At 37.0% G+C, this 13,916-nt stretch overlaps 1 protein-coding gene across 7 annotated transcripts in view; it reads right to left on the bottom strand.

Annotated features, from left to right (window-relative positions):
- Positions 1-13,916, bottom strand: part of POU2F1 (POU class 2 homeobox 1) — a 203,492-nt gene that overhangs the window by 49,555 nt on the left and 140,021 nt on the right. For all 7 annotated transcript variants that reach the window (XR_008672515.2, XR_010129124.1, XM_019026198.4 and 4 more), the window contains 4 exons: positions 8,866-8,966; positions 4,237-4,290; positions 2,414-2,533; positions 166-354 (listed from right to left, as the gene is read on the bottom strand). Coding sequence is in view for 5 of the 7 variants with exons in the window: in XM_019026198.4 (XP_018881743.1) it covers positions 166-354; positions 2,414-2,533; positions 4,237-4,290; positions 8,866-8,966 (464 nt within the window). In the remaining 2 variants the exon portion in view is untranslated. The remainder of the gene's footprint in view (positions 1-165; positions 355-2,413; positions 2,534-4,236; positions 4,291-8,865; positions 8,967-13,916) is intronic.

Genomic DNA, 13,916 nt, shown 5'->3' on the forward strand with positions numbered 1-13,916 from the left:
CTAATTCAGTGGTAAGGAAGGGTACCGCTTACCTCACTGATCTAGATAGAGCTCCTCAGGCAGTTAAGGCCCCACACTAACATTCAAAAAGTTAATCTAACATTAAATAAAACCTGCCACTTTATTCCTCACTTGCTGCCCCAGCTGTTGGAGTTCCTCACTCACCTGTGCGATCTGTATGGGCTGAGACAGGGGGATCTGCGTCATAGGCGTGGCAGCAGAGGCGGAGATGGTGGCCCCAGCAGCACTGTGCTGCTGGCTGGCGGAGTGCTGCTGCACTGCAGCAGCCAGCAGCTGTGCCTGTGCCTGTGCCTGCTGGAGTAGTAACTGTTGCTGGGCAGGCGTCAAAGTAAGCTAAACAAAACCAGAACACATTATGGGAAAGTGTTGAAGGAGAAAGTCTCCTAATGCAAGCCAACTGCTTTAAAATAGGTAACTCAAATGATATCAGTCCCCAGCTACCCAACTTCACTTGCTTAGCAGACAGCTAAAATGTTCATCAGTGATCAAACTACCATTACTAGCAGAACATTTAAATTAAAATGGTGGTCCCCACTATGGACTTAATCATTCAAGCCTGTCCAGTTTGGGCAAAAAAGTAATTAACTAGTAAGCACGGAAAAAAAAAAAGAATCACCACTGACAAGATATGAAAATAAATTTACACACAACCAAACAGCAAGTGATTAGTCAGATGAATGAGGAACAAGGATGCTGGATATAACCAAGGAAAGAACTGATAAGGCCCAGCTGCTTCCCATTAGCATGAATCCCTGCCATATTCCATCATTTCCATTAAGTCCAAAGATATGACTAAAGAATATGAGCTCCATTTGTTTCTTTTCCAAGTCTCCCTACAGGCCCCTCCCTAACACAATCTTTTCTGTTATTGAAAGCATTGAGTCTCTGCAACTTTACATCTCCTTTCCAACACATTATCTCTATGAAACAGGTGGTGATAGCCGTTCTCTTTACATGCAAATGAACCCTAATGCCCAGGTTTAACAGAAGCTCCAGCCAAAGGAACTTAGAATCCCAACTCCCTCTTACTATTGTAGACACTAGTCACCAAAAACAAGACCCAAATAGTAAAGTAGGAAATGTATTTAGAGCACACTTAAAGTTGTTTTCATAATGCAACTTATTTCAAATACACTTAAATCAAAGTAGTAAATGTGTTCTACTTTTCTTTTGGTGACAAGTTCTGATTGATCAAACAAGATGGAACCATAATTTTCTGAAGTATATGCACAGTCACTTAGTGCCACAACCTCCTCTAAAAGAATCAACCACAATTTGTGCATTAGAAACATAAGGCTCAAAACCAAACCATTAAAAAACTCAATACCCTTCAAGGGATATGTGTGTATATAAAGTATAGATATATTTTTAATTTTTACATAATATATATACATACATCTCTACTCATGGGATTTTGTAAACAATTTTGCAACAGTTCTTAAAACAGTTGTCCACTGACTAAACACACTTAACTGGGAAAAAAAGAAAGAAAGAAAGAAAACAAAAAACCCTAGGAAATTCTTGGGAGTTAATGTGATGTGAATTGAATAAAAACTATTCCTTACCATTGCCCTAAACCAATCCCCACAAAGATAATTTAATACACAAATTTTCAACACTGGAAAAATATTTTGAATGGTGCCTTACAGAAAGACAGCTGAAAACTTAAAAGCTTAATATAGCCAAACAGGCCAATTTATTAACAATAAAAAATAAATGACAGAACTTCTCAGCCTTTTGGCTAAGATCAAGTATAAAAATAAACAATATTTGTTGAATGCTACATGCCAAGCACCGTTCTATAAGCTTTACATGTATTATCTCCAATCTTTACAACAGTAATGTGAGATAGGTATTTTTAGTATCTCCATTTAACAGAAGGAAAACAGGTAGAGGGAAATGAAGTAATTAGGCCATACGGTAAGTTGCAGAGCTAGGATATGAAGCCACATGCTTTATTTTAGACCATTACACAGTAACTTAAAGAAAAATGTTTTTCTTTTGCAGGTACTAATCCATTCTTTAACTTCTACCCTGCAGTGATGTCTTAATGCCAAATGGATAACTGCCATTTTCAGTGTAATGATGTCAACTATATGATAATTACTCCATTGCATGATGAAGCAACACCTGAAACAGGGGTTTAATAAAGTTTTTAATTTATCCAGAGCATCCACAATTCTAATAAAAGATATCCTGAAAACTTACGACAAAGATAATTCCTTTTTCAGAGCAACTTACTACCTACAGTGTAGGAAGTTCCTTAAAGACACAATAGTGCCAGGCATAGCCATGTTACTACCAGCTATGGTGAACAATTCTAATCAGCTATTGGCCAATGGCAGTTCTGACACAGAAAAAGTTTATTATAATTCTCTCAGTGAACACTTACCCCAGTTATCTGTCCTCCAGCTAGCATAAGCTGGGTCTGGGGAATGGCTGCCTGCACTGAAGGCTGCTGGGAAGGCTGGCTTGGCTGCTGCGAATCCCCCGATTCTTCATTAGATTTAGACTGAGGTGGGGTGGGTAGGAAATAAAAGATTGCAAATAGTTGATTAAAAGAAATGTACTTAAAACCCCATCTTTTAGGAATCATTTAAAACATGAGCTTATTCAGTCATGAGTTCTGGTTTACCTCCTTTCTTTTATTTGTATTTTCCTAGTTTCACATACCAAGTTTTTAAACTTTTTAATTCTAATGCCAGCAAAGCTGCTATTACAATTTTTAAAAATAAAGTCATCCCCCACAAATTTATAGATTTTTTTCATAGCCCCCAATTCCTCAACTCTAGAAATAGGGGGTAAAGGGAAGAATATATTTTCAATTCACCTCTACATTAGACCTTCCAAACCAATATTTTAACATACACCTGGTGGTCAGTCTGAAACTTCTCCATATACCATCTCAGAGAATGATCACTTGATCCACAGAACTTTCCACCTAATATTTTACAGAACGGTAAATCTAGCAACTCCCATCAACTAACACACAAGCTCAGAGAGAAAATGCTGCAGTCAAGAGAGAGGGGCACCAAGAGAAAATTTTACGGTAATTAAAACTGGTTATGCAAAGCATTAAAATTCTGCATAGATTTGCATATTTCTCACCACCTGTTTTGGGGACTGCAGCAAGGCTAATTAACATAAATGCTCTGATTAATTCTGCCAGTCATTGAGAGATAATTACAGTGCAGGACTGTAAACATTCTGCACTGGAGATACAGCCTGTTTGCCAACATCTCTCTAAGGGATGAAAGTTTACCATGGCAACCAAGGCAATTTTCCGCCTCCTCTCCCTCAGAAAGTAAGGTCACATTATCTCTTTTTCTTTTCTCTCCTTGTTCCTACGTGTTACTAGGTCCATATTCAACTGGGTTTCATGCAATGCTCAACCCAAGGTCTTTAGTCATTAGCAACACTGAAATCAATCTTCCATAATACTGTCTTTCCCTCTTGACTGCTAGTTACCTAAACACTATAATGAAAGGAACCAGCAGGTTGACAGAAATATTAAGAGGGCAATGTCTAACACTTGAACTTTGCATGTTGTGCCATATGGTTCAAAGAAGGAAAGTGGCCAGATTTAAGTTTTAACCTTTTGATTGTCTATCCACCAACATCTACAAACAGGTTTAATTACAATTATTAGAAGCCTAACATTTTAGGATGGAGAGGAACCCTGGCAATCTTATAAATGTCCCCACTCAAGTACAGATGAGAAAAACTGAACCCAAGGAGGTTATGTGACTTGCCAAAGGTCACACAGCTAGTCAGTGGCAGAATGAGAATGCAAACCTAAGACCCTTGTGTCTCAGTCCAGTGTTCTTTCCTCTGCCCTATAAGGTCTCCCTAAGACATCAAAAATGATAAATAACAAGTCTTTTGGAAACAAACTGGGCATTTAAGAGAACTTTCAGGCTGTGTGTTTAGGTATGTGTTATAGCAGTATAACTTAGAAACATTTTTACTGAACTTACACATAAAACTTTGAAAGTAGACTTTTCCTGTCCATTTTTGGTTCATGCACAGTAGCAGAATATAAAACTGATTTTCATTAATGGTAATAATTATCATTATTTGAATCTTCACGAGATTCACTAATTTTGAAAAGGTAATACTTCTAAGCATTTCCTATTATAAAATATATGCTCACTACAGAAAAATATAAGAAAAAATAAATAAAAGATTGACCCATAATCCCAGGTCCCAGCTTACCTGTACATTTAAAGACTGAGCAGCAGCCTGTAAACTTGTTCCAGCGAGTTGGACCTATAAGTAATCAGGGGAAGTTCTAGTTTAATACTGTTGACATTCATCACAAGGGGTTGTCATCACTAAATAAAGTCTACTATGTGTCACCGAGCTAGAACTGAGAAGACAAAGAAGTTTGTCTTACGGAGTTAAAACTTTATGAACAAGCTCAGTCCCTTGTCAACCCACCCTACCCTACCCCAACGGGTCCACAGAAAAATGCTGTTAATCTTTTTTTGAAGATGTTTTCCCACACTAAATGAACATTATCAGCCATGCCACACTTGTATTGAATGCTCCTTATATAACATTCTGTTTGTATTCACAGAATGCTTATTCTAAAAATTTAATTAACCTTCCACATTGTGTTAAAGAACATATAAGCTATCTATATACATTCTTTATTATTAGAAACAATCAGAACCATCTACTTATTTTAATTTCAAATGTTCCATGTATACACCAGAGTAGAAATATATTTACACACCCACACAGCCAAGTCCTTAAAACATTTATAATCATAACTTAAAACTCTTAGCTGAAATAAGAAATCTACCCTATAAACCACACATAAAAGTCTGTCAAAACATTTAATACATTTCATACATTCAGAAAGTTCAAATCATGGTTATGTGAAAATAAGGATACACATGGAATTAAGACCATCATTTGGCAACTATGATAATAACTATGATTTAGGCAGAGTCATCAATGGATAACTAATGGGTGAGAAATCTGAGGAGTAACAGGATATTTACATATTCTCAGCTATGTCTCCAATGATACTTGATACTTACAAAGGGTAAAATAGTATCTTTTCAGTGGAGAAACCTGGCAGACAAATAATCAAGTGAGCACAAACAAGAGTCACCAGGAAGGAGACACAGGCCTTCTGCTAAGATGCACTGAGAGGGATACAGCATTGCTTATGCTGCATCCCTAACAAAAGTGTAGAATCTGAATCTAATCATGATGAAAATCAGACAAACCCAAACTGAGAAACACTACAAAATAACCGGTGTACACTGTTCAAAACTGTCAATGTCCTGAAACAAAGAAAGACTGAGGAGGGAGAAAGAGACTATAAACTAGGCTAGAATAAATGGAAAACTAAACTAGAATGGTGGCAGTGGGAATAAAAAGTAGGAAACATGAAAGTCTCTGCAATGCACTACATAAGGATCCTGACTGGATTTAGATTAAAAAAAGAGAGTCATGCATTATTCCAGGGTTCAAATCTGGGCAACTGGAAAATGGTAGTACCACTAACAGGGACAGAGAAGATAATGAGTTCCATTTTGTATACACCAGATAGCATCAAGATGTCCTGAGATTAAATATAAATGTTGGTATGGAGCTCAGTGAAGAGTTAAGAGCTAAAATGAATTGACTACTATGTCCTTTATTTGAAACTGCTAGTCCTGTTAGTAGATGAGAACCCTCAAACACAAAAACAAAAAACCAAAATCTGAAGACATATGTAGAACACATTTAAAATATAGTGTAATCAGGAGAGGCCTATCTGAACAGATAATATGTTTAAGGCCTAAAGGCTAAGAAGTCAAAGAGCCCAAGGAAAGAACTTCAGGTACAAAGATTTGAAGAAGATAAAAATTTTATGTGATTTTTACTTATTATGTTTCAGGGTAAAAGTCTGTTGAGGAACGGGATATTTACACAGTCTTTAAAGTACTGCCTCACAGAGTATTACTTACCAGGAGGCAAAAAGACATATTTACAGTGGAGAAATCTAATAAACACTACCTTAATAATCAAACTTAATATCACAATAATGGGACAAAGCAATATGATATGGCTTCTGAATGCACCGAGAGGGACTCAGCATCACTTCTGCTGTATTCCTTTCAAAAATGCATAACTTGGGTTCAGCCATTGAGGGAACAATCATATTCAAGTTAAAGGGGCATTCTATCAAACAGCTGGCCTCTATTCTTCAAAAATGCCAATATCATGAAAGACAAAGACATGCTGAGGAATTGTTCTGGATTGAAAAAGACTTAACAGACATGACAGCTAAACGCAAAGTATGGACTGGATTGTGGGCAGGAAGTATATATAAATATGGGCCGATATTGGAAAATGATATCGTATCAATGTTAAATTTCTGGAATTTGAAATTTGCACTGTAGTTTTACAGGAGAATGCTGTTTTTAGGAAAAACATGCTGAAGTATTTAGAAGTAAATGGTTATAATGTCTGCAACTTTCAAAGGGGTTAGCAAAAAACAATTTTTTTTGGCTCGGTATCATGGTGTACGCCTATAATCACAGTTACATGGAAGGCAGGAAGATCACTTGAGCTCAGGAGTTGGAGATCAACCTGGGCAACATAATAAGACCTCATTTCAAAGAAAAAAAATTTGTACGTGTACATACATACATATACACATATGGTAAAAGCAAAATGTATTTTGTATGTGTACATACATACATATACACATATGGTATAAAGCAAATATGGTAAAATAGTAACAACTGGTGATTCTGGGTGAAGGGCTTTCAGATGAACACTGTTCTATTGTTGTAACTCTTACAAATTTGAAAGTTTTTTTAAAATAGGAAGTTAAAAATAAAAAGAAGAGAGCATTCCTTTACCAACTCCATTTAGCTAGTTTCCAACACCCCTCAAGACTCAGCTCAAAAATCACCCTGAGAGAAATGTCTTAGATTGTACAGGGTAAGCTAATCATTTCTTCCTCAGTAGTCTCACACTTGACCATTTAGTCATCTATGACTTTATTCAACAAATAATTACTGAACACCTGTTGTATTATGGGGTTCTTTGGTAAATGCTGGGACACAGGTAAACAACAAAAGGTTTCTATTTTCATGGAACTTATAGTTAATGGGGCAACAGACCTAAAGCCATCTATTTTGTGTATGTATATTATAATTATGGTAAGGAAAGGTTCAAGGTGCTAATTCTGTCAATAAGCGGCTTGGAAATAGAAGGCAAGTGTCATACTGTTAATTATGTAGCTAATCAGATGCAAGGACTTGTGTCTTGATGGGAGATTCAATGGTGTCGCAATTTCAAATAAAATTCTTTTGTTTGCAGTCCTTTGGGTGGTATTGAAGGGTCTGTGATTTTGGTAATCAGTGGCTAGATCTAGAGGTCTTGGAGCTGGTACAGGGAGAGTTGCAATCATCTTGGAATTTGGACCCAGAAGGGAGAAAACTGCACATCATCTGTGCACCCTCAGTGATTTTTTAATACATTTGGACCATCACATATTTAAGCCAAATAAAGATGCTTACTAGGTGCCAAATAATTGACTAAATTCTGTCAAAAATGCTATTCCTCTTAGGAACCCAGAAAAATTATTGGAGGCTTGAATATGTTCTTAGAAAAAAAATCAACATGAAAACATTTTTTTCTTCTAGGATATATTTAAAATATATTTTAAAATTCATTTTAGATGTTAATTCATTTTAATATTTTATCTGGAAGTTAATGTCAAAGTTTTTCCATTTCAAAGATATAAATGAAGCTATGTGCCTGAGCAAAAGTGTTCCATTAGGCCTCACTGTAACAGATAATAACTGCTGCCTACATGATATCCATTTGAGTCTGTGAACAAATAAATGGGCTTTAGAACAGCTTCCAGGATTTTACCTGTTTTCAAGTAGAAGAATTTCTTTTATAGTTTAGGTGGTCTGATGACATATTTTGATGAAAAGACTTTAGTAAGATGTATATATTCAGTGCTCAGTAACTCAATATATTAATATGTAACCTGTCTTATGTACATATGGGTTTTTCACTGAATCACTACCACTACCATCATTAGGCACCATCACTAGCACCATTACTACCAACACATATAGACCACCAAAATATTGGTCTAATATGTAATTGTGAACATAAGTCAAGAGGTTGAGACACTCTGATAATCTAGCTCCCAACTGTTTTCACTGTTTTCCATTTTCAACCAGCTTCCATATTCCAAAACTATTGAGTAGCCAGTGTTTGTTTTTTTATTCCCATTCCCTCTACATTATAGCTAAAACATGAATGAACAGAATTCATGGTCTGTTTTAGACCCAGGGAAAAAAATGTTGTGACATACGGTAATAAAGTTGAGGCAGAGTCTTTTGAACCTCAAACTAGGGGGCGGGGGTCACAGTCAAGCAATAGCCTCTGAGTAGTTGCCCAAATCAACTGTCATGGTCTGGAACTGTTTTAGAGGACAGAAATGAGCTTGGAGCTCAGAGCCTTACACAGCAGGTCTCAGGCAATGGTAGCTACATCTTTCTGGATGATTTTGATAATTTGCTACCATCAGGTAGCCACCACAGATACCCACTTATAAAAACAATAAACCAGTTGTTATACACATTCCATTCACAACAAGGAATTCTTTTGTTTCCCACACACCTGTGGGGTCAATGACTATACACTCAACTAAACCATAGGATTTCATACTAACCAAATAGAATGACACAATCACACAATTAGCTCTAGGCTTTAAATAATTTAAAAGGTCCCACATTCTGAAATAACTTCCTCAGGCCCCAGTACTTTACACCTCTATCTTTCACTCTCACTGATGGTTGAGCAGAACATTCCTACCTGATGGAGATGTCCAAGGAAAGCCTGCGCCTGGGCTGTTGAGATTGCTCCTCCTACAGGCACAGGCTGCTTCTGAAAGTCCAGACCATTGGTTTGTGTGCCTAGAAAGCAAGCAAAATAATTTCAACTATTAAAAGAAATAAATGAAATAAAGCACTAGATTTCAGTTACCAACATTCATCAGGCACCTATTTTGCATAAGTACTTTTCTAAGTACCTCCAAGGAGAAGGGATTCAAAAGAAAGGAAACAGTAAACTGGTTTATCTTCTAAAAGCAGGACTGCATGACAAGTACACAAACACTGATAAAGCTTAAGAAACAGAAACAAAAATATAAATAATAAATTACAATCATAAGATGGTATGTGAAAATTCAGATGTGAATGCAGCAACTGGAGCAGCTAGCACAGGAACAGAGTTCAAAGACACCCTGAGGCTCTCTTCTATTTTTCAGCTTACTTGATATGTGGCTTAGACAGAAGAAATTCACTGGCGACTTTGCCAAGAGCAAGAAAGACTTATTATTAACTCTGAACACTTTAATGAATAGCAATCTGATGGCAAAAAGCAACCTTCTCCATGATAAGCATAAAGAAAACAATAGCTGTACTAATTCCTTTAATCCTAAACAATAGATTGCTGCATGTATCTCATTAGCAAGGGCCCTGCTGTAATTATATTTTTCAAAATGTTATGCGAGGCTGGGTGTAATGGCTTATGCCTGTAAACCCAGCACTTTGGGAGGCCAAGGTGGGTAGATGGCTTGAGCTCATGAGTTCGAGATCAGCTTGGGCAGCATGGTGAAACCCTGTCTCTATAAAAAAAATCGGCCAGGTGTGTGGTGGTGTGCGCCTGAAGTCCCAGCTACTCCAGAGGCTGAGGGAGAATGGCTTGAGCCCCGGAGGTGGAGGTTGCAGTGAGCCGAGATCACGCCACTGCACTCCAGCCTGGGTAATAGAGCTAAAACTTGTCTCAAAAAAAAAAAAAAAGAAAGAAAGAAAAGAAAAATGTTATGCAAGAGCTTTTTAACCACTTCTGCTGTGATCTGATATTAGAATAGGGCTAATTTATGGAAAGACATGCCACCCTAACACCCAGAAATATTTCCTAAGGGATTATAATACATTGTTTTCAAATTACTATATCCAGTTATTACTTTAAAAAGCCAGAACATTATGTACTGAATAAAATATAACAGGCCACAGGAATCTGTAAGAATTGTCTAGACCATGGATATGGTTCTACACTTCCATTTCCTACCACTCAAACATCCCATTCTTCCCATCCTTACACTTACATGTGCACACATATCCAGAGCAAACCAGTCAGAAGAGCACAAAGTTAGAACCTTACAGCAGTGTTTGTAAGACAGTGCTAACGTCTGCCAATATACACGTCCTAATTTCTGGCAGATGTATTACTTAAATAAGAATGAATAATTAGGTATAGAACATGAACCAGAGCCCTATTTGTTTCCTTGAGATAATTATAAAAGATATGTATGAATATTTCACTTTCTAAAAATCATAAAATCGCTTCTTATATTTTTTCCTAAAGTCTTCCACAAATAGAAAACTACAGAACTACTTAGACATATAGTTAGTAAAATTAAGAATGCATGCTTGTGTCAAGTAATTGAAAACTTGCATGAAAATAAAATGTAATTAGAATCACCTCCTTTATTTTTTATTTTTTTCCACAGCGAGACATTCTAGTCAAGTAAGTAGAGTCACTTCCATAAGCCACATGTAGAAGTTTCACTATTTTAAAGTCATGCGTTTTGTCATTAGTTGTTATCTCTATCTCTATGCAGGATATCAGTCCCTTTGTGGAGATTTTAAGATAGTACAGCATTATATTATTTTGTCAATCATATCTCAATAAAACTGGAGGAAAAAGAGACTGCTCACCATTAGAGAAACATGCTCAAGATATATTAAATAAATCAACAAGACTAAAAGAATATGAGATTTTGAAAAACCGAGACAAGCACTTAAAAGATTAACACACTACTAATAAGAGGTCTTCCAGAACCAAATATTCCACTCTCATGGAGTTTGTGAAAATTCTATATACTGGTTCCACTTTCAAGTTGCCATAAAAATGCTATCAAAGCTTCTTATAAGTCACAAAGCACTAAATAACACAGAGACATTGATGTCTAGTATCCCTGGTACAATGGTCTACTGGTAATAGTATTTAAGTGCCCTGGTTCTGCCTTGGTGGGGAGGAGGAACTGAAGGCATGGTCTCTGTGTTGTAAAATGTTCTTACATTTTTAATCTATTATGATATTTTGACATCATAAAAACCTTTCTGGCTGGGGAGAGACTGCCCCTCCCAGGTTTAGTCAATTCTTGGAGACAGCAAAGGGCCCAGCCAGGAGCATGTCTTTGATACACGAACTAACCAATCTAGAGCTATACTTCCTCAATCAGACTCTACAGGCAATATTCTGCCTTCATCCTAGGGCCAGGTACTGGGCAACTAGAGACGACCCCTAGGTGGTGGTCCCAAAGCCCTCTAAAATTATTCAAATTAGCCAATCCTAAACTGTTTACTCTGTCCTGACTTTCCCACAGAAACCCCAACAAAAGTAGTGGCCTAGAGCCAGCGGGTGGCTTTCCCCTCTAATTCCAGCTACTCAGAGGCTGAGGCAGGAAGGATCCTTTGAGCCCAGGAGTTCGAGGCTGCAACCAGCTACGATCACGCCACTGCAAAAAAGTGATGGCCTAACTATTCCCCTTTAGAAACTCCAGCAAAGGTAGTGGCCTAAACCTTCCACTCACTCCTATATTCTGCCTCCTCACCACTCTGGTGTCTTCCCCATGTGACCCTGCATGGTGTGCTGTGCCTCCTGTCTCTAGGACCTGTGAGTAAAATAAACTTTGTTTTCCTGAGCTTTTCTTATGTCACCTATTGTGGCCACACTGGACTAACCACCTCATAACAGAATACAAAACAGTATTCAAAGGTAGTAAGGTAAAAAGAATACTCTTAGACAACTACTCAGATAAATAGAGGAATTTAAGGTGCTAAGGTAGGTTAACCTCTTTTACTGTGGCAACTGAGGCTCCACTGGGAGGTGAGAAGTAGAAGAAAGTAGTTATTACATGGAAATCATTCTTGTAAAACATAAAGACCTAAATTGGACTAAAAGGAAAGGAGAGAGAAACAGATACACACACACATACCCCAACTGGAAGTTAAGTACGAGCTAGAAATGTGGAGGTAGGTACATTGCGGGCCAAAACCAAATAGCACTTGGTTTTGTGTGCCTGGGAGAAAAGGAGCACCCTACATTAGGAGACATAATAGGAGCACCTACATTAGGAGACATGAAGACACAGAGAAACAGAAGGAGCAGTTAGAAAAGTAGAAAAAAAACCATTCAAGATTAGTGTGTTTACAGAAATCCTGAACAGATCAATAATGAGTAATTAAACGAAATCAGTAATAAAAAACCTAACAAAAAAATCCCTGGACCAGATAGATTCACAGCCAAATTTTACCAGCTGTACAAGGAAGAGCTCGTACCAATTCTACTGAAACTATCCCCCAAAAATCAAGTAGGAGGAACTCCTCCCTAACTTCTTCTATGAAAGCAGCATCATCTTGATACCTAAATCTGGCAATGATACAACAAAAAAAGAAAACTACAGGCCAACATCCAGATGAACATAGATGCGAAAATCCTCAAAAAATATTAGTAATCCAAATCCAGCAGCACATCAAAAAGTCAATTCCCCATGATCAAGTGGGCTTTATTTCTGGGATGCAAGGGTGGTTCAACATATACAAATCAGTACGTGATTAACTACACAAACAGAATTAAAACAAAAACCATATGATCATCACAATAGAACCAGAAAAAAGCATTCAATAAAATCTAACATCCCTTTATAATAAAAACTCCTAATAAACTAGGCATTGAAGGAACATACCTCAAAATAATAAGAGCCATCTATGATAAACTCATAGCCAATATCATATGGAACAGTCAAAAGTTGAAAGCATTTCCCCTAAGAACAAGGCAAGGATGTCCACTCTCACCACTGCTATTCAACATAGTACTGAAAGTCCTTGCCAGAGCAATCAGGCAAGAGAAACAAATAAACAGCATCTAAATAGGAAAAGTAGAAGTAAAATTATCTAAAGGTTCTGCTCAAAGACTCCTAGACCTGATAAACCACTTCAGCGGACTCAGGATACGAAATCAATGTACAAAAATCAGTAGCATTCCCATACATGAATAACGTTCAAGTTGAAAACCAAATCAAGAATACAATCCCATTTACGGTAGCCACAAAATTAAAAAAAAATAAAAATAAAAATAAAAATAAAATAAAATAAAAACAGCTAGGAATACATCTAACCAAGGAGGTGAAAGATATCTATGAGAACTACAAAACACTGTTAAAAGAAATCACAGATGACACAAACAAATAGAAAATAATTCCATGCGCGAGGGTTGGAAAAATCAATACCTTTAAAATGTCTATACTGCCCAAAGCAATCTACAGATTCAACACTAGTCTTATCAAATTACCAACATCATTTTTTTTACATAATTAGAAAAAAACTATTCTAAAATTCATATAGAACCAAAAAGAGCCTGAATAGCCAAGGCAATCCTAAACAAAAAAGAATAAAGCCAGAAGCATCACATTACCTGACTTCAAGCTACACTACAAGGCTACTGTAATGAAACAGCATGGTACTGGTACAAAAATAGATACACAGACCAATATAACAGAGTAGAGACCTCTAAAATAAAGCCCCACACCTACACCCAACTGATCTTTGACACAGTCAACAAAAATAAACAATGGGGAACAGGCACCCTATAACGGTGCTGGGAAAACTGGCTGACCATATGCAGAAGAATGAAACTGGACCCCTACGTCTCACTATATACAAAAATTAACTCAAGATGGATTAAATACTTCCATGTAAGACCTCAAACTGTAAAAACCCCAGAAGAAAACCTAGGAGATACTCTTGTAAACATTGGCCTAAGCAAAGAATTTATGACTAAGTACTCAAAAGCAA

The sequence above is a fragment of the Gorilla gorilla genome, chromosome 1 (genome assembly GCF_029281585.2).
Source record: "Gorilla gorilla gorilla isolate KB3781 chromosome 1, NHGRI_mGorGor1-v2.1_pri, whole genome shotgun sequence".
NCBI lineage: Eukaryota > Metazoa > Chordata > Mammalia > Primates > Hominidae > Gorilla > Gorilla gorilla.